A 25,009-nucleotide genomic window follows, 5' to 3' on the forward strand; every position below is an offset into this window, starting at 1 on the left:
AGACTTTAAATATGTGTAGTTTACTGAATATCAATTACACCTCAATAAACTTGTTTTTTAAAAAGTTCCTGATAATGTATAGATTTGAACAGGTATTAGATTTGTCTCCTCTGAATATAAAACAAATAAATGATATTTTTCTTAAAAAATAAAGAACTTACTTTGCATTTCCAGCCATTTGTTGGTACGGATTTCATAACTGGTTGAAGACAAAAAGTATGATACCCTTTGTCACATGTATCACACACTAGCATCTTGCTATCTTCTCCCGATTGTCTAAAAAATAAGACAGCATTAATGATGCCTTATCTTTAAACTTACGTTTCACAAGTAACCAAGGAAGGAATCAATCCTGGGAACTGCACAGTTCCTAAGTACCTCAGTGTATGTATATTCTGTCTCTGCACAGGTAATAACAGAGGTAACCTCTCGGAGGATCAAGCAGGAATCTTCTTAAGGTCCCTAAAGGAGTTTGCTTAAAGTGCACCTATGGTTAACTTGCTTTAGTCATTGTAGGGTTCCTGCAAAGGGGGAGAGATTAAGGCAAGCTGCACAACCTCTGATCCTTCCTTTTTAAGACATCTGATACCCATCCTTTCTTGGGGAAGGAGCTATAACTGCTAAGTGATGCTGCGTGGAAGCAACACACCTTGGTATCGTGGATCGAAGAGACACTGTAATATAATGGAAAGGAGATCAGATTGGGTATCAGGCCTGTACTTGCGTTCAGCCTGTGGTTTCCTAGCTGTGTAACTCTGAGCAACTTACAATTAAATATAATGCTGATTCAAGAGCTTACAGTATCCATTAAATAAGTACTAAATAGGTATGTATTAAGAATAATAATCTTGTCAATATTACGAATTGTAGTAAAAACATAAAAACCTTTGCCTGAACACTCATCTGCCCTAAAGCAGGATCTCTGCCTTATTCTTGGCTATTGATCATAATCATTTCCAGATACTAAGAATTTAATTCAAGAGGAGGGGAAAAAAAAAAAAACAAAACTGGGGAATGCAAGAAGATGAGTTGAGAGAGAAGCCTCTGGATAAAATCTAGAGATAATCAGATAATTAGAAGTAAAAAGGAAGATGGGTTACTAGGCCTCTAGCTATTTCTTAATCCAGTTCAACAAATTCTACATATAAAACTGGATATTTTATCGCTTCAGCTGCACCAAATATCTTAGAGAATACTCTTTCGCCAAGTTCTCTTCTTCTCAAGAAACTGAACACAGATAAAAAAAGGTATAAAATAAAGGTTTATTGATATTTTCCTTAATTTTTACTAACACATGAAAGCATGTGATACGATGTATTCCCTGTAACTCCAAGATATTGATGGTTATTATTATCAAATTCAGTAAGGAATAAAAGACTGATCATAGCAGTGCTGAGCATAATTTTTTTGGTTACAAAAACTGTTGGCAAACAATATGACAACTGTTGAAGATGCTGGTAACAGCCCCAAATTCTCATGCTAATTAGAAGCTTGAGGAAAAAAAAAAAAAATAGAAAAGATTGAGGAAATGACCAAGGGATGCAATACAACAAATAGGAAATACAACCCCGTTAAAAACATCTAGATGCTATGAACACTTTGCTTTAGAATTATGGTGACCAGGCTCTACCAAAGGTAACTGTCTTTCAGATAAATCTGTGTGTTTAAACAGTAGTTGTAATATAAATTGTTCTTTCTGGAATGGCAATTCAAATATACCACTGACTTTTTGGCTCAGCTCTAATCTCTATAGTTAAAAAAAAAAAAAAAAAAATTTTTTTATGTAGTTAAAGGTTTGTTTCCTACTAAATCTTCTCTCCAGTCCCCCTCAAAAAAGTTGTCTTTTTCACATGCTTTTTTAAAATGGTTAATATTGTTCATTTAAAAGTTTTTTTGCCAAATTTAAATAAGCTTTTTAGACAATGAGAGGAATTTAAATTACTAAAATTAGTTTTGTTTAGGCTTGTTTCAAAATGATAGAAATGTTACTAAGTATTCTAGCAACTTTTTTCAACTTAAGACATTATAAAGTCAGGTTGAATGAGTATCGCTGCAATATTAACAACCTTTATCATATTACATAAACCTTGAGCACCTCTCTTAGACTCAGTATAGACTTTTGAACTGAAATTAAAACTTACTTGCAGTTCTGGCACACTTTGCACTCAGGACATTGCCAACCTGCACGCTTTAATGGAGTAACCGCTATATCCAGGCACATTCCATGATAGTGCTGACCACAAGTGGTACAAAAGAACTGATCTAAAAGGTCTCCCGGGCTGTCGCACACTGCACAGTTTGCATCTTCCTTTGCTACAATTTAACAGTAACACAATGAATTCGTTGCATAAAAGTTTAATATTTTTCTGACATTACAGTTTAAAAATCATTTGAAGGGAATATGCACAGTAAATCTTTCAGACACTTGAAATTATCCACATTGAATTGACACCCAATCAGAATATGGATTTCAATAAAAACAATCAAGTGTGTTCAATCTAAATGTGATCACATGAAATTCAATCATACAGTTTTGAGATTATTTTTGCCAACATCTACTTGAGACCATAAACAGATCTTATTTAATTTTATATCCCTAATATCAATGATAATGCAGGGCACCTAGTTAACGCTCAATATATGCTGGCTGAAAAGAACATAAGACGGAAAATATCAACTCACAAGCGCTTTGCAGTGTAAAAGTAAACATTTGGAATTAAATTTATCTTGAAATTAACAAAATGAGATAAGGGACCAAGTTAAATGTTAAAGGCATTTAGATTAAGATGCTTTTTAAACACAAACAAGATAAACAGGCTCTTAGTTTTTACTCAAACCAAATAACGGTTTTTCTTCAGTACTAGAAAATGTCTTATGAGGGAGAACATCAAAGGCAGAAGCTATATAAACCAAGCCAAAAGAACCCGTTGCCATAGAGTTGATTCTGACTCATAGTGACCCTATACGACAGAGTAGAACTGTCCCATAAGGTTTCCAAGAAGCGGCTGAAGGATTTGCACAGCTGACCCTTTGGTTAACAGCCTTAACACTTAATCACTATGCCACCAGTGTTCCGGAAGCTATATAATCATACACAAATATAAGATATCATATACTAATTGTATATTCATCTATTATCAATTGCCAGTTGCATTAAAATCCGTATAATTATGGACACCTAAATGCGGTGGATTAAAAAAAAAAAAATCGCACTTTTTAGAAACAGTTCTTTTACTATGCAAAACAAAAAAGAAATGTAAGGATAAACTGCCTTGCCAAGTACACAGAAAAACTCATGCATATTACAATATAAGAAGAAAATAATGTATTCTAAAATCTTAACAATTTTAGCTGACATATATAAATATGCCTATATCAGACACATATGGTCTCAATGGAAGTTGGCTGATTATTCCAGGACTTTTAAATTATAAATACGAACTTTTTTTTTTCTCCCTGCTTTGTTTTTTGAAGGTCTGGTCAGTCCTATCTATTCCTCTCTGGCTATGAGTCCTTGCTCTCTTCCTACTTTCCCAGTCAAGCATCTTGAAACAGAATAGTAATCTAATTCCTTTCACTTATTTATACCAGGAGTCAGCAAACGCTTTCTGTAACAGGCCAGAGAGTACTATTTTAGGATTTGTGGGCCACAGGGGTCTGTGTCATATATTTTTTTATGCTTTTGTTTACAGCACTTTTTTTTTTTTTAATGTAAAAACCATTCTTAGCTTGGAGACAAAACAAAAACCGGCCCTGGGATGTTCCGGGACTACAGGCTATGGTTTGTGGACCCTTGACTTATACCTCAAAAACTGGCCTCTACTTACCATTCATCTGAAGCAACTTTGATGAGGCTACCAGTGACCATACAGTTGGTAAATCCAACGGGTACTTTGTAAGTCTTGCCTTATTTGCACTTTGTAGCATTTACATTACTAACCACTCCCCTATTAAGACTTCCCTGTCCTTGGCTGCTACGGCACAAAGCCATATAAGTAATTCTCTCCTGATTTTCCCCTTAGGTTTCCAACACCTCCTTCTCATCCTCCTATGCTGGCTTCTGTACCTGTACAATCCCTCTAAATGCTAAAGTTCCTTAGGGTTTCATCCTGTTCCTTCTGTATTAATTCTACTTTAGTGATCACATCAACTCCCGCGTCATAAAATACCACCGTGATTCGCAATTCTCTATCACCAGCCCCAGACTTCTTTCCTAAACTCCAAACCTTTATTTTCAAGTCTTACTGGATGCCAGTAGACAGAAGTTCTAAAGATACTCAAACTCAGTGCCTCTAAAATGAAACTTTGCTTTTAACCAAAACTTCCCCCTTTTTTCCCAACTGCCTGGGTAAGGGCAAAAATCTTAGTATCATCAGTGACTCTCAACTCCTCCCTGACCAACATATCCAATTAAACACCAATTCTTATTAAACCTGCTATACATCGTACTTCTTCCTTCCATTTGTACAGTTCAGTCCATCGGATTTTGCCCTGACAACTGCAGTGTCTATTTAATGGAATCCCCACTTACAGTTCTGAACTCCTCTCTGTATCATCTTCCATGCATCCAAAGCAAGCTCTCAAATATGTATCAGTGTAGGGTATGTTTTAAGCCAATCCCCTTTGAGGTACAAAAAGAACAGATCAGGCACAGAAAAGCAAGCGCAAATGGAGGAAAAGATACATGCCACGGGAAGACTGCCAAGGAACTGAGGAACAAAAACTGAAAAGAAACTCGGAACTTTCCCTAGAGCAGACAGAGAAGGCCTTCCCCTAGAGCCAGCACCCTGAATTCAGACTTCTAGCCTCCTAAAACCCAAAACCCATTGGGCTTTTTCTAGCCTTCTAGACTGAGGAAATAAATTTCTGTTCATTAAATTCACCCACTTGTGGTATTTCTGTTATAGCAGCACTAAGAATCTAAGACACTTCCCTTTCCAACTAAATCAGAGAACCACTATTTTCTGGTCTGAACAGGTAGCCTGAATGCACATAGCATAACATGCTGTTCACTGAGTGTCTGTGTGCTCTTACATCCTTGGTCTCTTGTTTGAAATTCTGTTCTTTCAGTGTGTTCCTAGCCCATTCTGAAGAGAACTTCAAAACTCTGCTCAAACATACTCCCTGACAGCTCATGTTAACCACACCCAAATACCCACTTAATTGTTGAACATTCCTTTTCCCTATATGCTTAGAAGACACTTCTGTTATATAATCGATCAGTTACAACATAATCCTGTGAAACACTTACAGACAGGGAGCTTGCCTTTTTCAACTTTGTTTGTATTCTAGTTGTGTAGCATCAATCAAGTCCTATTAAATAGATTTAAAATGAAGGACTTGTTTCTAATTCATTTTTCAATAGCTCTTTAAGCAATAAGCATTTTGACAAATCATTTATTTCAAAATCTGTTATAAATTAGTTCATCTCTGATGGAAATAACACATTAGAGTGAATTATTTGTCCTAACACAGAGAGAATGCCAGTATTTCCCTTCAAGCTATGCATATTCAAAAACTAATCTTTAATTCTTCCTACCTTCACAACTTACAGAAACTGTGGCAAATACCCAACTCTGATACTCAGTTCATCTTTCTGCTGTAATATTCCAAGCATGCTATTTAAAATCCTTTTGTGAAACTTTCTAGTTTCCAGCTCTGACACTTCGGCTTGCCATGATGTGATGCCTATGGCTACTTACATGTGGCCACTGAGCACCTGAAATGTAATTAGTCTGAACTGAGATGTGCCGTGCATATAAAATGTACGTGGGATTCCAAAGAGTACAAAAAAAGTTAATTATCTCAATAATTTTCATATTTACTACATATTGAAATATGCTTATTTTGGATATACTGGGTTGAATTAAGATATAATATTGAAATTAATTTCAAATGTTCCTTTTTACTTTTTTAACTTGACTACTAGAAAAATCAAAATTACTTATTTGGCTCACATTATATTTCTATTGTACAACACTGTTCTATACAGTATATCACTGTGGCAGAGATCATTTTTTATTCTGTGATAAAAAAATAAAACCAAACCCTTGCCATCGAGTTTTTCCAACTCATAACGACCCTACAGGACACAGTAGAACTGCCCCCACAGAGTTTCCAAGGAGTACCTGGTGGACTGGAACTGCCGACCTTTTGGTTAGCAGCCGTAGGTCTTAACTACTATGCCACCAGAGTTTCCGTATAGTTTCCAATAATTCCTTAATGACAATACTGTCATGTTTTCTAAGTATGTACCACTGGTAATAAATTAGCCTAAAAAAATTCATGGGATACAATTTAATCCAAAAACATTTACTGTGCACAGGGTCACTATGAGCCAGAATTGATTCCATGGCACACAACAACAACACGTAAAAAACAATAATAGAAAAAAGTACTAAATGAAGAAATGAGAGGTTGGTCGCAGTCTTCTCTCCAATCAGGGAGAAGATATATATGGAAATACTATGACAGCCTTTTGGAGATCATGTATGACAAGATGACATTACTGAGCACCTTTGGTGTCATGTGAGAAATAAGTGTATATATATATACACATATATACACAAGCCACAGATACATTAAGTTTGAAGCAATAATCAAACGACTAAGAGCTAATTTTCTGTAGCAGTTAGAAAAGCAGAAGAGATTAAACCAAAAGTTAAAGCTAAAAATAACAATTTAAGAGAGGACAGGAGTTAAATCTGGGTCTATGTGGTTCAAAGGTCATGCTCTTTATTAATGATCAATATTACCTCCCACCAGAAGGCAGAGAAGGTACACAACACCTGAGTAGTCACGAAACCAGAAAGAGATGTGCCAGCAGAGGCAGAGAAGGAAGAAACTAAATGAGGTAGGGGGAACAAGGTCCTAGTGGAAGGAGAAGCAGTGGGAGAAACAGGATAAGGTTTGGAGAAGGTCACTTCCTAAGTGACACCTCTAAACAGAAGAGATGGAGAAATAGACAAAAATATTGAGCTTGAACTGGAAGGGAGCTTATCATAGGCTTTAGTCAAATAGGAAGGTGAGACTACTGTCTGAGAAAGTCTAGAAAGCACGTAAGAATAAAAGCACTGGTGAAGAGCAAAAAAGTCACACTGTTATCTGACAGCATCAATTTACAAAGGACCAAACCAGCACAGCTTCCTAACTCACTCAACATTACAACACATATCATCTGTATTTCTGTTATTGGCAGGACACTGTACCGAGCAATGTGCCTATCACATGGAGCCTCTAGAAAGAAAAGGTAAATCATGGATGTAGCCCAGAGATGCTACTCTGTATAGCTGGTAGGTAGGTAAGAAATGTCAAGGGCCTAATAAAATTTAGGGTGGTAGAAAAGTAGCATGACTTGGTGTCAAAGAGACACTAAGAGAAAGAAGGAAATCAAGTTAGAGTTAAAAGCTTAAATGAAGTAGAAGCACTCAAAGTTGAATGATAAAAGTAAATACATCTGGGGGCGGAGGCTGTCCTGCAAAGACTCTTCATTACAAATATAATGTAATAAAATCCAAATTCCTGACCCTTGCTTACAAGGCCCACAAGATCCAGCCTTTGTTCACTCTGAAGTTACCTCTACCATCCAACTCCACGACCCTGTTCCAGGCACAATAACTAGCTGTCATGCTAAGCTCATTCGTTAAGGCCTATGCAGTAGCTACTACTCTACCTGAAATGTTCTTCTCTCTGATCGTGAATGGCTGGTCACTCAGCTTTCCCTGACATGTAGACTATGATTCAGGAAGTATATCTAGTTATCATCTCCTCGATGGATATTTAGTATAAAAATTTCAGACAAAGTTAAGCGTGTCCTTGCATCATCACGAAAATAACTTTGGAGCCACAGGCAGCAATTTACCTCATACACGGTCACAGGGTTGCTATGAGTCAGAATTCGCTTGAGGGCAATGGGCTTGGTGTTTTGTTGTTGTCGTTGCTTAAAGTACACCTAAAATTGTTTTCTGATGAAAATCCTGCTTTGCTCACAAATAACTGTCTTTGATGGAACTTCTTTTTAATGAGGCCCATATTTTTATTAGATTTGTAACTTTCATAAGAAGATGTCTGTATTACCCCTAACTAAGCTGTCAAAGCATATCGTTCTGCACGTAGCCAATCAGCATAATGTATGGATGACGAGACTTCGTCTCACACACTTTGGACATGTTATCAGGAGGGACTAGTTCCTGGAGAAGGATATCATGCTTGGTAAAGCAGAGGGTCAGCAAAAAAGAGGAAGACCCTCAACAAGATGGACTGACACAGTGGCTGCAGCAATGGGCTGACGCTTAACAACAATTAGGGGAATGGTGCGGGACCGGGCACTGTTTTGTTCTATTGTACATAAGTCGCTATGAGTCGGAAGAGACTTGACGGCACCAACAACTTCTCACAACTTGAGCCTCAGCTAAAATTGCTACCTTTTTATAAAACAATATGTACAAGGCAGGGTGCTATGTGATTTCTACCAGTTATTGTCATTTAACCCTCATAACAACACTGTGACTTGATAGCCCCATTTTAAAAACCTAAGTACCTCATGCCATGACACATAGCTCTAATCAGTATAACTAAAAATATTTATGAAACGTTGTACGCAGACTGTTCAGTCCATTTTGTCTGCAAAATACTCGAGATGACATTCTTAGATTAAGACAGATAGTCAGAAAACAGTATTTAGAGTGCATTATTTAAGATCCCCAAAGAATTGAATTTACTCCATTGGGCTTATTTTGAAGGATGTTATAAGCAGTAACCCTATGAGATTTGTTTCTCATACTGCAAGGCAGCTATTTTAAGGTAAGTGTTCACTACAGTATACAGTGTCCTCTTAACTTACTCTCTAGTCTCAGTTCAAGTGAACTCCTGTTATATTACATATACTGTGAATCCAGCAAGTGTTTGTATTTCCCTCTCTGTGTTGACCGCTGGACAGCTCTGTTGCTAAATTTGCAGTTTACCTCTAAAGCATGATTTATTTTGCAGATCAGTTTTACCACTGCCTTCATATTTATTCTTTCTTTATTTTTCCATGGCCAAATCTCCTTACCTATTTTAAATTTTATTCTCCTATTGGTCATGTATTTTTATAAGTTTCCATCAGTCTATCTGGGAACAAGCTACAGTATAAGTAATTTCATTACATCTTTTAGCTTGATGCTGCCAGTATGAACCTTTCAATATGTGTGTGATAGAGATGGCCAATCATCTCACATCACTTCTCACACTTCATTACTTCATAAAATGATTTATGACCTCTACCATATAGCAGTTCGAATCCGCCAGGCGCTCCTTGGAAACTCTATGGAGCAGTTCTACTCTGTCCTATAGGGTCGCTATGAGTCGGAATCGACAGCACTGGGTTTCTGGGACCATATAACTTAGGGTATACACCACTAGGGCATAGTCTTTAGGGGAAAGTAGCAGTACCATTAACTTATAAAATCTCTAACTTTAGATACTTATTCATATAAAAATTTACACGTTATTTGTTGAGGTCTGAAGCATGACTGAATACAAAAGGTTGAATAAAATGCAGACTCTTACACATACAAAAATGGGTTTACTGGGTTGGTATAGTGTACTACAGCACCCAGAATAAAATCAACTCAGGCATCAGCATTTCCTCAGTTTATACACTTGCTGAAGTAATTCACTACATTAAACCAAAAAAAATCCCATTGCCGTCAAGTCAGTTCCAACTCATAGCAACCCTACAGGACAGAGCACAACTGCCCCACAGAGTTTCCAAGAAGCACCTGGTGGATTCAAACTGCTGACTTCTTGGTTAGCAGCTGCAGCACTTAACCACTGCGCCACCACGGTCTCCTTCACTACATGAGGTCTTCTAACAAACGACAACGTAACAGTTGTTGTACTAAGAATATTTTTTCTCCCAGATTTAATAATGTGTGGTTTAATCTAAAATATTTTTTAAACTTTAAATCCCTTATTTTTTAGCCTAAATATAATTTGAAATTTCATTTGTCTTACATATAATTTATTTCTGTATAGTGAATAAGGGAAAAATGATTACAAATACAGACACAAAATCATTTTAACTGAAGATAAAATTATGGTACTGAACAAAAGATTAAAAAAAAAAAGAACATGTAGTCTAACTGTATTTGAGATTAATTTATGCTCGAGTTAACTGTATGTTTTACCAAGCTGGAGATGGTAGAAAAGTCTTTATCTACATTGTTACTACACAGATAAAAGTAAACAAGCAGGTAACTAAGAGTGTCATTAAAAAAAAAAAAATCGAATAAAGCATAATGGAGATTTCACATACATGCTTGTCAGAAACCCATATGGTAACCAAAAGGGAAGAGCTCTGTCTAACGATAAAGATGGAAAGAATTTTAATTTTCTGTATAACATAGATTTCAAATATTTTAACATTTTCACTGGGTTTTAAATGCTGTTTGGGAAACAAAGAAAGAAAGAACAACTGAGGATTACAGATAACCAAGACAGATGAATCAAAAAGGAGCATTAGCAGAGATTTTTATCATGAGCCTCAGGGTTATACAATTTCCAAGAATTTCAGAAGTGTCTGGTGATCCTATTAGTGTGTCCTGAAATAACACCTAAGTGAATCATCTTCTAATTCTCCAGCTGGGTGATTTTTTCTTACTGTAAAAGACATTTAATACTGTTTAGCTTCTTTTATGACTTAATTTATGGTACATATTAGAAATATATGCTTAGTAGTTCAATCTTTCTGCAGTGATTCAAATTTTTTTAAAGATAAGAATAAAAAACACAAACTATCTTTGAGTTTTTGAAAAATTAATTTTTCAGATTTAACTTCAATGAAGGTATTGAAAACAGATCCCCCCACCAAGGGCTTCTGGGAAAGATCCTTCAGATTTATCAGCATTATGTAACATTACCTTTTAATGCAAGGAGAATAACACAAATTTTTACCATTTGCTAGTTTAAGTAGATAAACCGATAAATGTTTTAAAATACATCTCTAGCAAACTTACATCTTTCAGGAGCTTGGTCAATGTGTTCTGGACAAAGAAGGGAGAAGTGACTGAAGTCCTGAAAGGTGCCAGCTCCAGCAGCACAAGGGTAATGGTACATCTGGGTACATTTCTCTTCACAGCATTTGATAGTGGCTCCAAGGTGCTTACAAAATGCACATCGCTGGAAGGGAGGTAAGGGGAAAGAAATCTCTTTTAAAAGCTTGAAAAGGAACATATGAGCGTATGGCTAGAATGGTATAAAGTCCACATATACTACTGATAAAATAATTTGAACTTGCAAAATACTCAATAGATGATCGGTTAAAAACAAAACGTGCTGACTTCCTGTGTGCTGTGTGAATGTAAAATGGTACAACCACTTTGGAAATCGATTTGGTGCTTCCTTAAAAAGCTAGAAGTAGAGCTACCACACAATCCAGTTATCTGACTCCTTGGAATATACCCTAGAGAAGTGAGAGCCATCACATGAATAGATACATGCACACCCATGTTCACTGCAGCGCTGTTCACAAGCAAAAGTTGGAACCAACCTAGGTGCCCATCAACAGGTGAGTGGATAAACACATTATGGTACGGCCACACAACAGAATACTACGCAATGATAAAGAACAATGATGAACCCGTGAAACATCTCATAACATGGATGAATCTGGAAGGCACTGCATTACGGTGAGTGATAGTCAATCGCAAAAGGACAAATACTGTATGAGACCACAATTTTAAGAACTCAAGAAAAGGTTCAAACACAGAAGAAAACATTCTTTGATGGTTACGAGGGTCGGGAGGGAGGAAGAGGGAAATTCACTAATTAGATAGTAGACAAGAATTATCTTAGGTGAAGGGAAAGACAACACACAATATAGGGGAAGTCAGCACAACCAGACTAAACCAAAAGCTAAGACGTTTCCTGAATACAGCCAAATAGTCTGAGGGACAGGGATGCACAGGCGGGGGTCTGGGGACCATGATTTCAGCGGACATCTAGGTCAACTGGCATAATAAAGTTTATTAAGAAAACATTCTGCATCCCATTTTGGTGAGCCTGGAATCTTAAAAGCTAGCGAGCGGCCATCTAAGATGCATCAATTGGTCCCAAACCATCTGGAGCAAAGGAGAATGAAGAACACCAAAGATGCAAGGGAAGTATTAGCCCAAGAGCCAGTAAGGGCCACATAAACCAGAGACTCCATCAACCTGAGACTGGAAGAACTAGATGATGCCTGGGTACCACCAATGACCGCCCTGACAGGGAACACAACACAGAGTCCCTGATAATGCAGGGGAAAAAATGGGGTGCAGAATGCAAATTCTAGTAAAAAGACCAGACTTAATGGTCTGACTGAGACTAGAGGGACCCTGGAAGACATGGCCCCTGGACTCTCTGTTAGCCCAGAAGTGAAACCATTCCCAAAGCCAACTCTTCAGACAAAGATTAGACTGGTCTATAAGACATAAAATGATACTCATGAAGACAGTGCTTCTGAGCTTAAGTAGATGCATGAAACTAAACGGGCAGCTCCTGTCCAGAGGCGAGATGAGAAGGCAAAAAGGCACGGGAGCTGACTGAATGGACATAGGAAATCCAGGGTGGAAAGGAGGAGTATGCTGTCACATTATACGGAAAGCAACTACGGTCCCATAACAATGTGTATATAAATTTTTGTATGAAAAACTAACTTCAACTCTAAACTTTCACTTAAAGCACCATTAAAAAAAAAAATAACAAAATGTTAAAAATAACTAAACCTAACCAATAACAAAAACTCATTTCAGTGCTTGGGATACTGTAGACTCACTCATCTTTTCATTCAGATTTAGGAAGTTAGCACATTCACCTTCTTTTCTATTGGCTTTGTAAAAAACCTACAACTAAAGATTTTTAAAAACACAAATACTAATGTAGCTTAATGTAAAGGTTTCTGAGGGTTATTTTAACAGCTTTAAAATTCTAGCAGTAAACACATAAAACCAATACATACTATTTATAAATCTATTACTATGTGTGCTTCTGACTAAAAATCAGTATGAAGTAAGCTACTCAATCCCAGGATGTATTAATGAGGGATAACTATATGGTTTAAGGCATGCAGACAAATGTACAACCTCCTTGTAGCTATTAGTTTCAAATTTCTTGGTAAAAACTGATAATATGAAGAAAAACTAAGTCATCTGAGTCTCTCTCTTTTGTTTTCATTTCAGTCAGCTGCTGCAAGTCAAATAAGTCCCAAACAACCAACAGGGGACATCTAGGGCAGCCAAATGTGTAAGAAGTCAGTATGAATTATCTCAGCTGCTCTACACCCACTCCTCACTTATCGACATGGCTAGGTTCCAAAGACCAGGCTGTTATGTGAAAATCAGCATTATGCAAAAATGGAGTATTTTTTTTTTCTGTTTGCAGACCATCCACCTATTCGATTTCTTTCATTTAGAAAATATGATCATAGAAATAACAGCTAAGATTTTTTTTTTTTTAAGATTTACTATTGTGCTCATCACTGGGATGAGTCCAAATCACAGATTTTCCTCTGCAGAGGAAGCCTGGAGGAGACAAACTGGATAAAGCTAGGCTGTGTGACTGGAGGGTCCAGGGTTTAGCCACTTCGCCTTCCTCCTGTGCTAGTTCAGAGCGCCTGTCATGGAGCTGACTCCAGGGCTTCACTGCCACCCCTGAAAGCCCTGTGTTCACAATTCCAGAGCCTGCTCTGCCTTCTGGGCCTGGCAAGCCACCGAGGCTCCAGGCTTGGGGCTTCCTGTGAGGGCGCTGGGAGCCTGGCCAGGCACCTGGCTCCACCGAAGTACAGGCTTCAGGCCCAGTTTGGCTCACTTTGGGATGTCATTAAACTCACACATATTTCTTCCAAACACCCTCCTTCAATACCTCTTTCTTTCCTCCCCACCCCACAGCAATTTTGAGCTACAGGGCCTCAGGCGGCATAGGAGTTGGGAACTCAGAACAGGCGCCCACTTGGCTCAGTGCTGCTTGTGAGTGTGGCCCCAGGACATGGCCACAAAGGAGGCTGGCCCTATGTGACGACAGGACATGGCGCCCACGCCGGCAGGTGGGGACAGAGAGCATGAGGCAGCATGGCCCAGTTTCCTGGAGGCTGCTTGGAGACACTCCTTGAGGAAGGGGATGCTTTTCAACCATTGCCACCGTACCTGCCGCCTCATTAATGCACAAAATAGCTGGATAATAGATTTTTTTGTTTAATTGTTGTAAATGTGAAACGTCAGGTAACAAGGCGGTCGAGAAATGAGGAGTGGGTGTATTGACTTCCCCTCAGAATGGTTAATAAAGTCTTCATCCTTCTAGCCCATCTGGGGGTATGATTTTCTTTGCGCAGACTCTGTTGAACAACTCCGCACCAGAGAGCATTAAATCTTTATCTCTGTAGGCGATACCTAAGTGTATATATTGCATTAACTTCTACTTTATCAGCTAAGCCATTGAATAGTAACTATTTATTCGTCTTCCATTCATCCTAGTCTGAGATTGTGAAAACAGGCACCAGAATGTACTATTTTTGTATCCCTAGCATCACAAATGCTGCTTGACGTAGAGAAGCCCCAATAAACAAGAATTTGTATTTATATATACTCAACTGACTGACCTGTGATAATTTTGTTTGTAAGTGGGGCTCATAAATACCACAGCTGAAACAGCTGAAGCCACAGGAGACATCTATGGTAAAACAAAGCCTCATGTGACATGGAGAGTTGGACTCTGCTAACATAACTGAGCACCTCCCAACGCTAATACACTTCATTCCATATTCTACCATACACAAATCTGGAAACCCTGGTGGAGTAGTGGTTAAGTGCTATGGCTGCTAACCAAAAGGTCGGCAGTTCAAATTCACCAGGCGCTCCTTGGAAACTCTACGGGGCAGTTCTACGCCGTCCTATAGGGTAGCTATAAGTCGGAATTGACTGGACGGCACTGGGTTTGGTTTGGTTTTTTTGGTTTATAGATAAAGCTATATAAGATATCACATATCATCAAACTTTTCTTCATTACCATCAGTTCACTGCATTGAACCAATACAAGAAAGTTCACTCTTGTGTATCTCTGCGCGCAGACAAAAGCACTAAGTAACTCACAGACATTAGTTATATTTAAAACAGTGTACTTTTATGTAATATCCTCAGGTCTATAGACTAAAACAAATTTCACTTCAGGGGGTTACTGCATTAAAAAGACAAAAATAAATAAAGAAAGAAAATAAAAACTGCCATCGAGTCTATTCTGACTCATAGTGACCCTACAGGACAAAGTAGAACTGCCCTATAGGGTTTCTAAGGCTATGATCTTTACGGAGGTAGACTGCCACATCTTTCTCCTGTGGAGTGGCTGGTGGGTTCAAACCACCAACCTTTTAGTTAGCAGCTGAGTACTTTAACCACTGCAACACCAGGGTGCCTTAAAAAGTCAAAGAAAATAAAGAAAACATTACTTCATTAAGTGTAATAACCCTAAAAGTGTATCATGTTTTTCAAAAAAGGAGATTATTATCTAAAATTTGTTAAGTATATTAAAAGACCCCAGAATTAACAAAACGTATAGCATCTGGGTAGTCTGAATATCCTAGTGTCATACTGGAAAGGCCAAGAAAATGTAGAGGTAAGAAACTGCATTTATATTTCCTGTCGATATGCTGAAAATCTTTATAATAACTGTAACATAAAATAATCTACTAAATTGTTAAAATCTAGGAGCTTCATTATTTTGATAGCATACAAGAAGTTGTGCAGCAGCCTTTTAAATTTATAATTCTGGCAAATAAAATATGCAACTTTTATTTACGTGCATACTAATAAAATAATTTTAAATGACATTTTTCTCAATGTTTATGTCATTTTATGGAGCCCTGGTGGCACAGTGGTTAAGAGCTTGGCTCCTAACCAAAAGAATGGCATTTCAAATCTACCAGCTGCTCACTGGAAACCCTATGGGGCAGTTCTACTCTGTCCTATAAGGTCACTTTGAGTCAGAACCAATTCAACAGCATCTAACGACAACAACATGTCATTTTAGAAACATCAATATGTTCTTTTCATCATATTTGCAATGGAAAAAATTACATGACAGTAGCTAAACTACTATCCAACACACTAATTTACAATATCATATAGAGAGATCAGGGAATAAAGAAGGGGAATGAAACAATAACAGCATTTAAGTGAACCCTTCGAATTCATGTTTTACCATTATATAGCTAACAAAAGGCATCTGGCTTTCAAAGGAAATGTATACTTTATATATAGTTTGGGATGTATCTTTCGAACCAAATAAAAAGCATTTGTAAAACTGTAGAAAATATCAAAGTATAAATTTCCACAGGGAACTCCTCCAGCATCAGCATTATCATCTACCACATATCAGAAATCAAACAAATTATAAACTAAGTAACAATTACAAAGCTGAGTAACATCTGGGAGTGGAAGGTAAATAGCTCTTAGTGCATAAATGAAATGATTTATTTGAAGCAGCATTTAAAACTCCTAAATAGCATTTTATTTTTTTCCGCTTTTTTAAAATTTAACCATTAAAGAAGAGAGAAAAAGAGAGACAGAGACAGTAAAAGTGTCTCATCTTTTGACATTACTCTGACAACATATTAAAAAAGAAAAACCCTCTCAATGAAGACTGCACATCACAAAACGTAAGAAAGAGTCTCAGGAACTTTTAAAATGTCTATTTACTAGACTCTGAAATAAAAGATCTTTCAAAACAAATCTATAATACAAAGCAAAACAGAATCAACCAAATCTCAGAGATTAAATTTAAAGTTGTGTTATGAAGCAATAACAGAAAGCTCACAAATACTCTAAAACTCATTCAATTAAATGTCAAGTATTCTGTATCAACCATGACAATAACTGTACACTAGGTGTTCTATGAAATATCAAGAAGTATTAGGTTACCATACTCAAAATGGTTTTCTAAGTTCACCAAATTTTTCTTCCTATTAGTCAGCTGAAAATTGCGTAGAATGTAGTATTAAAGATCAAATATGGAAACTAAGAGAAAAAAGTAAGATGACGTGGGAAATTGATCCAGGAAGTCCGATATCTGTTTAAAAGGAGTACCAGGATGAGACAAAATAAGGGAATATAATCAGAGAAATTATACTAGGAAAAAAAAAATCTGCAAATACCAGTAAGAGCTTCCACTTATTAAGCATAATTCCCATTTAACAGATAAGGGGTCTAAAATACAAAGGGTCTTTATCTCTACTCCAATGATCTATGTATCTCTAAAAAGCACCCACACTTAATCTCTGTCATATGGCCTCCCTAAACTGAAATCACCAACTTCAGAGTAAAATGTCCTCCCAATTGCCACCTAGAAACATTGGCAAAAATTTTAATTAACAAGGATAAAGGAAACATCAGGGATTCTCAGAAGAAAGAAAACCAGTCGTTTACAATGAAATGAAGACAGACCGGCTTCATTCTTGTTAGCAACACTGAATGCAAAAACAAAACTGAGAAATAGTTGCCAAGATTTAAGCAAAAATGATTTGAAACTAAAACTGTAACACTTACTAAGTTACCATAAATGTAAATGTAAACGGGTTAAATTCTCTATTAAACAGTAACTCTCAAAATGGGCAAAATATATTTCACGTAAACACGCACACAATATATATGATGTGTATTCAGAGGAAATGGGACACTCTGAGGAAAAAATATATCTTGAAAAAAGTATAACTCTAAGACCAAAGAATATAAATAAATGAAGATGGATTTAAAGTTGAAGCTAGTAAGAATCAACATACAATGTATGAGTTTACCTATCTAAGTAATCCACACTAAGATTGCATTGAAGGAAAATGTTATTAATGTGATTCAGGTGTTTGAGTCTCTATCAAAAGAAACACTGTTTGCTTTAGAAAGTATGCCTAATAAGAACCAACCTATCAGATCATTTTGTATATGTACTGGCCTTAAGTATTGACTATCTTGATTATTTTGTTGTTATTGTCTGACCGTGTTCATTATTCTAGTTTGTACACTATTAAACATGTATTTCTGATTTAAACCTCTGCTAAAAAAACATTCAAAAACATTACAAAATCAAAACAGAGATTGCTAAGAATGTGATTTTTCTCCTACCAGTACCCTTCCTTTCTGATCTATCATCCTCACTGTGACAGCAGTAAGGAATCCCTGATAGTTTGTGAATGAGTTCTGAACACCTCCCATGGCATTTGTGCTAGACAGATGGCTAAAATGCCTCCTTACCTACCCCCCAAATTACTTAAAGACACAAAGTAACAAAGCTTCCTCAAAAAGAAATACACTGTGTGTTAGCAGTGTATATGTATGTGTGTATACATGTGTAAATATATATAAATATGTTATATGTTTTAATTATAAGTTTAATTTATACACAAAAATTAACTTTATAGTTAAAACCTTCTAACAAAGAAAGCTTCAGGCTCAGAGGGCTTTAACAGTAAATTCCATCAAACATTTAATGAAAAAATAATATCACGATTACAGAAAACAGAAGGTGGCACAATTTGCAACTGATTTTATGAGGGCAGATTATGCTAACACTAAAACTAGAAAAACAAATTATAAGAAAACAAAACTACAAACTGGTATCTTCCATAAAGAAAGACACAAAAATCTTTAACAAAATGTTAACAACACAATCTGGAGAAACAATAAAAAGGAATAACACATCACAACCAAGTAAGCTTTATCCCAGAAACTGAAGGTTCTTTTAGCATTCAAAAATAATGTAATGTACCATATTAACAGACCAAATACACAAACATGTATGTATGAATGATCTCACAGACACAGAAAAAGCATTTTATCAAATTTTTCAATAGAATAGGAATAGAAGGAAAACTGCATAACCAGATAAATGAGTATCTATTAATTGTCACCGAACAGAGCAGTACACATGAAGATCACTGAAACAGCAGGTGTTTTGTTACCTGTATATTTACCACAATAAAACATATATAGATATCAAGAGACAAAGAGCAACTACCAGAAAACTACAGGTAACACCATTCCTAAAGGTTGAAGATTGAATGTCTCCCTCCTAAGATGAGGAATAAGGCAAGTATGTCCACTCTCATCACTTAAAACTTTATACTGAAGGATCTAGGCAGCATAAAAAAACAAACAAGCAAGCAAAAAAGGCGATAAAAAGCATGATTGGAAGTAAAACTGTATTTGTAGCTGATATGATCATCTACATAAAGAATCCTATGAACTCAATAAAAAGTTACTAAAACTAGTGAGTTCAGCAAGATTGCAGGATACAATATCAATATACAAAAACTAACTGTATTATATATTAGAAAATAACAATTAGAAATTGGCATTAAGATTACAATATCATTTATATTAGTTTCAAATCATAAAATTCACGGGAAAAATTTTTTTGAATATATGCAAGACCTGTACCCTATTAGCAGCCCTGGTGGTGCACTGGTTGAGTGGTCAACCACTAACCAAAAGGTTGGCAGTTCAAATCTACCAGCTGCTCCTTGGAAACCCCATGGTGCAGCTCTACTCTGTCCTACAGGGTCACTATGAGTCAGAATCAACCTGATGGCAGTAGGTTTGGTTTGGTTTGGTATACTATTAACTACAAAGTATTGCTTAGAAAAATTTAAAGAACGTATAAATAAATAGAGAGATATACAGATATATACAATGCTGATAAACTGTAAGACATTTTATAACTTAAAATTTAAGTTAACTCCAAAGTGATCTATACATTTGATGCAATCCCCAATCAAAATCTCAGCAGAGGTTTTTTTTTTTTTTTTCTAAATTCTCAGAATGATTCTAAAATAATTTGGAAATGCAAAGTTCCTAAGAATAGCCAAAGCAAATTTTAAAAAGAGGAGCAATTTGGTGGATTCATGCTACCTGATTTAAAGAATTACTATAAAGTTATGGTAAGCAGAATGATGCCACAAAGAAGTCCACGACCTAATCTCTGTAGCGTGTGGATATGTTACCTCATATGACAAAAGACACTTTGCAGATGTGACAAAACGGTAGGGATCTTAAAATGGGGAGATTATCCTAGATTATCCAGGAGTGCTCAATTTAATCAAGTAAGCCCTAAAAAGTGCAAAACATTTTCTAGATGTAATCAAGAAAGACAGCTGATGATGAAAGAACAGTAAGAGAGATGCAACACTGCACTAGGTGAAAATATTTGCAAACTATATCTTAATAAATCAGTTCTATAAAGAATATATAACCTTACAACTCAATAATAAGACAATGCAATTTGGGAAAAAGGGTGGGGGCAAAAGAGTTAAACAGGTGCTTCACCAAAGGTATACAAATGGCAAATAAGTACACAAAAATATCTTCAATAACAACAGTCATCAAGGAAATGTAAGTGAGGTTATCACTGAACATCAACCAGAAAGGCTAAAATTTTAACACACTGACAATACCCAGTCTGCCAATAACATAGAACCAACGTAGCTCTCATGTCTTGATGGTGGCAATGCAAAATTACACACTTTTTAAGAAACTGTCAAACTCTTTTCTGAAGATAAACATGTATTTTCCAACAAGTCAGAGACTTCGCTCTCAGGCACTGACCCAAGAAATATGAAACCACACAACCACACAAAGAACGTTATACAAGTGTTTGCAGCTATATATAAATGCTTTCTAAAAACTGAGAAACCTGTCAGCTGGTGAATGGACAAATCTCAAAATAATCACAGTAAGTAAAAAATGCAAACAAAAGTTATATACTGTATGATTCCATTTCCATATCCTTCTACAAAGAGGCAAAACTATATGGAGAGGAACAGATCAATGATTGCTAAAAGCTAGAATGGTGGGAGGGGACTGATCCATAATGGTCATTGGTCATAAGCGAACTTTTGGGGATGATGGGAATATTCTATATCTTGACTGTGATAATAGGAACATGGCTATCTGTATTTGTCAAAACACATTCAACAGTAACTTAGGAAGAGTGTGCTATATACAAAATATATGATTTGTATTCAAACAGATTTTTAAAAGGAAATTTTATAGAGTGGCACTAAACATCAAACTAGATCTCTTATTGTCTTGAAAACACAGGTAACAAAGTTCAAGGATGCTATAAAAAATACAGAAACCAGGGAGACCTCTCAAAAATAGGGCATCCCAGAGAAAAACCAAAAAAAAACAAACCCGTTGCCATCGAGCTGATTCTGACTCCTAGCGACCCTATAGAGGGGGGCCCCAAAATATGAATAAACTCATTTCAAATTCTTTTTATACCCCTAAAATGTACATAGGGAGAATCTAAGCTGTTCTAGGAAAAGCAATAGCTGAGCTGGTCAAAGAACTCAGTAAAGATTTCAGATGTTGCTGAAAGCTGGAGGCCATATTAACAGCTCAGAACAAAATAACAGAATGCAGTATCTACAACCTATCATCCAAAACATTCAATATACAGTAAAAAAAAAAAAAAAAATCCTGTACATGTGGGGGGAGAAAAAAAAAAACAGGAAAATAAGATCAAGAGAAACAGTATTTAATTAAAAACGACAACATAAACAAGGACTTTAGAGCAGCTATTTTTATTTGAAAAATGTCCAAAACATAAAGGAAAAGTTGGTCATAGCTGTAAGTAGAATCAAAGAAGAGACACAGAAATTATAAAATAAAACCAAATGGAAATTCTACAATTAAACAATATCTTAAATGAAAATATCAATAGCTTGGCTAAGCAAGAGATTCAGTCTGGCAGAAGAAAGGGTCAGTGACCTTGAAAATAAACCAGCGATTTCTCTATTCTGAGGAACAGAAAGTAAAAATACTGAAAAAAATATATAACAGAGCCTCAGTGACCTATGGGCAATATCAAGTGCACTAACATGCACTAACTGGAGTTGGAGAGGAACGGGAAAGAGAAAAATGGAGCAAAAAATTTATTTAAAAAATAAAGGTCATACTTTTCACAAATTTGGTGAAAACTATCAACTTAACAGTTTCAAGAAGCTCAGCAAACCCTAAGCAGGATGAATACAAAGAAAACCAGACCTAGGTACATCATAATCAGATTGCTGAAAACCAACGATAAAGAAAAAATCCTGAAAGCAGCCAGAGAATACCAAAATATTATATAAAAAAAAAAATTATACACATGGAAATGATACTATTGACACTCGACTTCCAATTAGAAATAACGGAAGACAGGAAACAACACAACAAAATCTTTTAAATGCTGAAAGAAGAAAAACACATCAACGAAACCTATTCAGAAAAAAATAGTCTTTAAAAAAAGGGGCAGACTTCTGTTTCCAGACAAAACAGAGTAGATATACCTTTCACTAATCCTTCCACTAAATACAAGTTAAATCCCCTGGAAATTATAGAGAAGACAAACACTAGAAGACTCAAAAAGGAAGAGAGAATAAATGAGACTACTGCAGGACCTCAGGTGTCGAGGAATCAAACGACAGTGAATTCCCTAGGTTTGCTTTCTGACTCATATATACAAGACAAGGTGCTGGAGCAGCTGACAGCCCAGAAACACAACAGGGGGCAACTGTGAAGCAGAAACTTTTGCCCACATCTGGGAGTAACAAGGTATGTCCCTATTTCCCTGAATGCCTGGTTTCAGAGAAGGCCTAGTAAAACAGAGGATTTAAATAAGAATACAGAGTCTCATAATAAAAAAATATATATATATAATACTCAAAATGCAGATGACTGAACTGACCAAAAAAAAAAAAAAATTCACTCATCACACCATACCAAGAACCAGGGAAATCGCAATAGAAATGAGAAAACACAATCAACAGTTACAAACACAGAGATGACAAAGATATTATCATTATCTGCTAAGAATATTAAAGTATATATTATAAAAATGTTTCAAAAAGCAACGATAAACATGCTTGAAACAAATAAGAAATAGAAAATTTTAGCAAAGAAACAAAGTTTTGGTAAAAAAGAAAAGATATCGAGAAGAAACAAGGAGATAGTTTACAAGTAAAAAATGATATGCTCACTGGATAGGCTCAAAAGTCAAGTGAAGAAATTACACAATCTAAGTAACAGAGAGAAAATGGACTAAAATAAATAAATAGTCAAGTGAAGAAATTACACAATCTAAGTAACAGAGAGAAAATGGACTAAAATAAATAAATAAACAGAGCCTCAGGGACTTGTGGGACCATAACAAAAGATGTAGCATTCTATCATTAGAGTCTCAGAAAAGAAAGATGATGGGCTAAAATTTTTTTTAAAGAAATAACGGCCAAAAATTCCCCTAATCTGGCAAAAAACATAAACCTACGGAGTCAAGAAGTTGAATAAACCCCAAGAAGGATCAGCCCAAAGAGATCCATGCTGACACATTCTCAACTTCAAACTTCTGAAAATTGAAGACAAAGAAAAAAATCTTCAGAGAAGAGAGAATTAACACATAAGCCACAGGGGAAAAACAATTCAAACAATGGTCGATTTCTCATCAGAAGCCACTGGGGGCCAGAAGTAAGTGGCATATATTTCAAGTACAGAAAGAACTGTCAACCCAGAATTCTATATCCAGCAAAAATATGCTTTTGAAATGAAAGGGAAATCAAGAAATTCTCAGATTAAAGAATTAAAAATTAGCTGCCAGCACAACTACTCTAAAAGAATGGCTAGAAAATTTCTTGACCAAAAAGGAAATGATAAAAGACATCCTGAAATATTACTATGGAACGAAGAACAAAGAAAATGGTAAAAATATAAATACAAAAGGCTTTACTTTTCCTCTTGAATTTTCTGAATAATGTTTAATGATTGAACTAAAACTTATTACGTTGTCTGATGACGTTTTCTCTCTCATTCTCTCTACACATATAAATGAAATACTTCAGAAAACTATATCAAAAATGGGGTAGGGATAAAGGAACATGAAGAGAGGTAAAGTTTCTATACTTTACTAGAACTGTTAAAATGTAGCCACCAATAGACTATGATAAATTGTGTGTGTATAATGTAATAGCTACAGCAACCATGTAAAAAGAATCTGTACAAAGAGATACATGTAAAAACACTACTTGAGAGTAGAATGTTCAGAAAGATAAAGAACTCAGTGAACTCTCTCCCGAGCAAAACAACAATTTAACTGGTGAAAATTATATATATTCAAAGTCTCAGGAAACTATCATAAGGGCATACAGCAAAAAGAGAAACATTCATTCAAAAAAGTCTATTATAGGAACAGCAAGAGTCTATAGCATTTCAACTATAATCCATACCATTAACCTACCTGCCCCAAAATAAATTACTGAGTTCAAAAATCCTCAACAAAATATTGGCAAACCAAATCTAAAACCCACTGCCATCAAGTCAATTCCAACTCAAAGTGACCCTATAGGACAGAGTAGAACTGCCCCACAGGGTTTCCAAAGCTGTAAATCTTAACTGAAGTAGATTGCCACATCTTTCTCCTGCAGAGTGGTTGGTGGATTCAAACCACTGAACTTTTGGTTAGCAGCTGAATGCTTTAACCACTGTGCCACAAGGGCTCCTTAAACCAAATCAAGAAAGATATAAAAGGATTATACATCATGACCAAATGAGATTTATCCCAGAAATGCAAGGGTGGTTTAACACTCAAAATTAAATGTAATACACCATATTAACCGAATAGATGCAGAAAAAACATCATATAAAATACACCACCTTGTTGTGATAAAGATGCTCAATTGACTAGAAATAGAAGGGAACTTCTTCGCCCTGATACAGAACATCTACAAAAAATAACTACATTCTACTTAATGGTTAAATACTGAATGCTTTCCCCACGAAGATCAAGAGCAAGGTAAGGATGTGCACTTTTGACACTTCTATTTAACACTGTACGTCATTATTCATTAGGGAAATTAACTTGAAACCATAATGAGATACCACTTCCCACCCACTAGCATGGCTATAATAAGAAAGAAAGCAATAAGTGTCGATGAAGATGTGGAAAATTTGGAACTAATACATTGCTGGTGGGAATGTAA

At 36.0% G+C, this 25,009-nt stretch overlaps 1 protein-coding gene across 16 annotated transcripts in view; it reads right to left on the reverse strand.

Moving 5' to 3' along the window:
- KMT2C (lysine methyltransferase 2C) overlaps window positions 1–25,009 on the reverse strand; it is a 395,919-nt gene that overhangs the window by 171,099 nt on the left and 199,811 nt on the right. For all 16 annotated transcript variants that reach the window (XM_064275087.1, XM_064275080.1, XM_064275084.1 and 13 more), the window contains 3 exons: window positions 10,998–11,160; window positions 2,142–2,313; window positions 162–276 (listed from right to left, as the gene is read on the reverse strand). In XM_064275087.1, coding sequence (XP_064131157.1) covers window positions 162–276; window positions 2,142–2,313; window positions 10,998–11,160 — 450 coding nt within the window. The remainder of the gene's footprint in view (window positions 1–161; window positions 277–2,141; window positions 2,314–10,997; window positions 11,161–25,009) is intronic.

Source organism: Loxodonta africana, chromosome 22, assembly GCF_030014295.1.
Source record: "Loxodonta africana isolate mLoxAfr1 chromosome 22, mLoxAfr1.hap2, whole genome shotgun sequence".
NCBI classification, from domain to species: domain Eukaryota; kingdom Metazoa; phylum Chordata; class Mammalia; order Proboscidea; family Elephantidae; genus Loxodonta; species Loxodonta africana.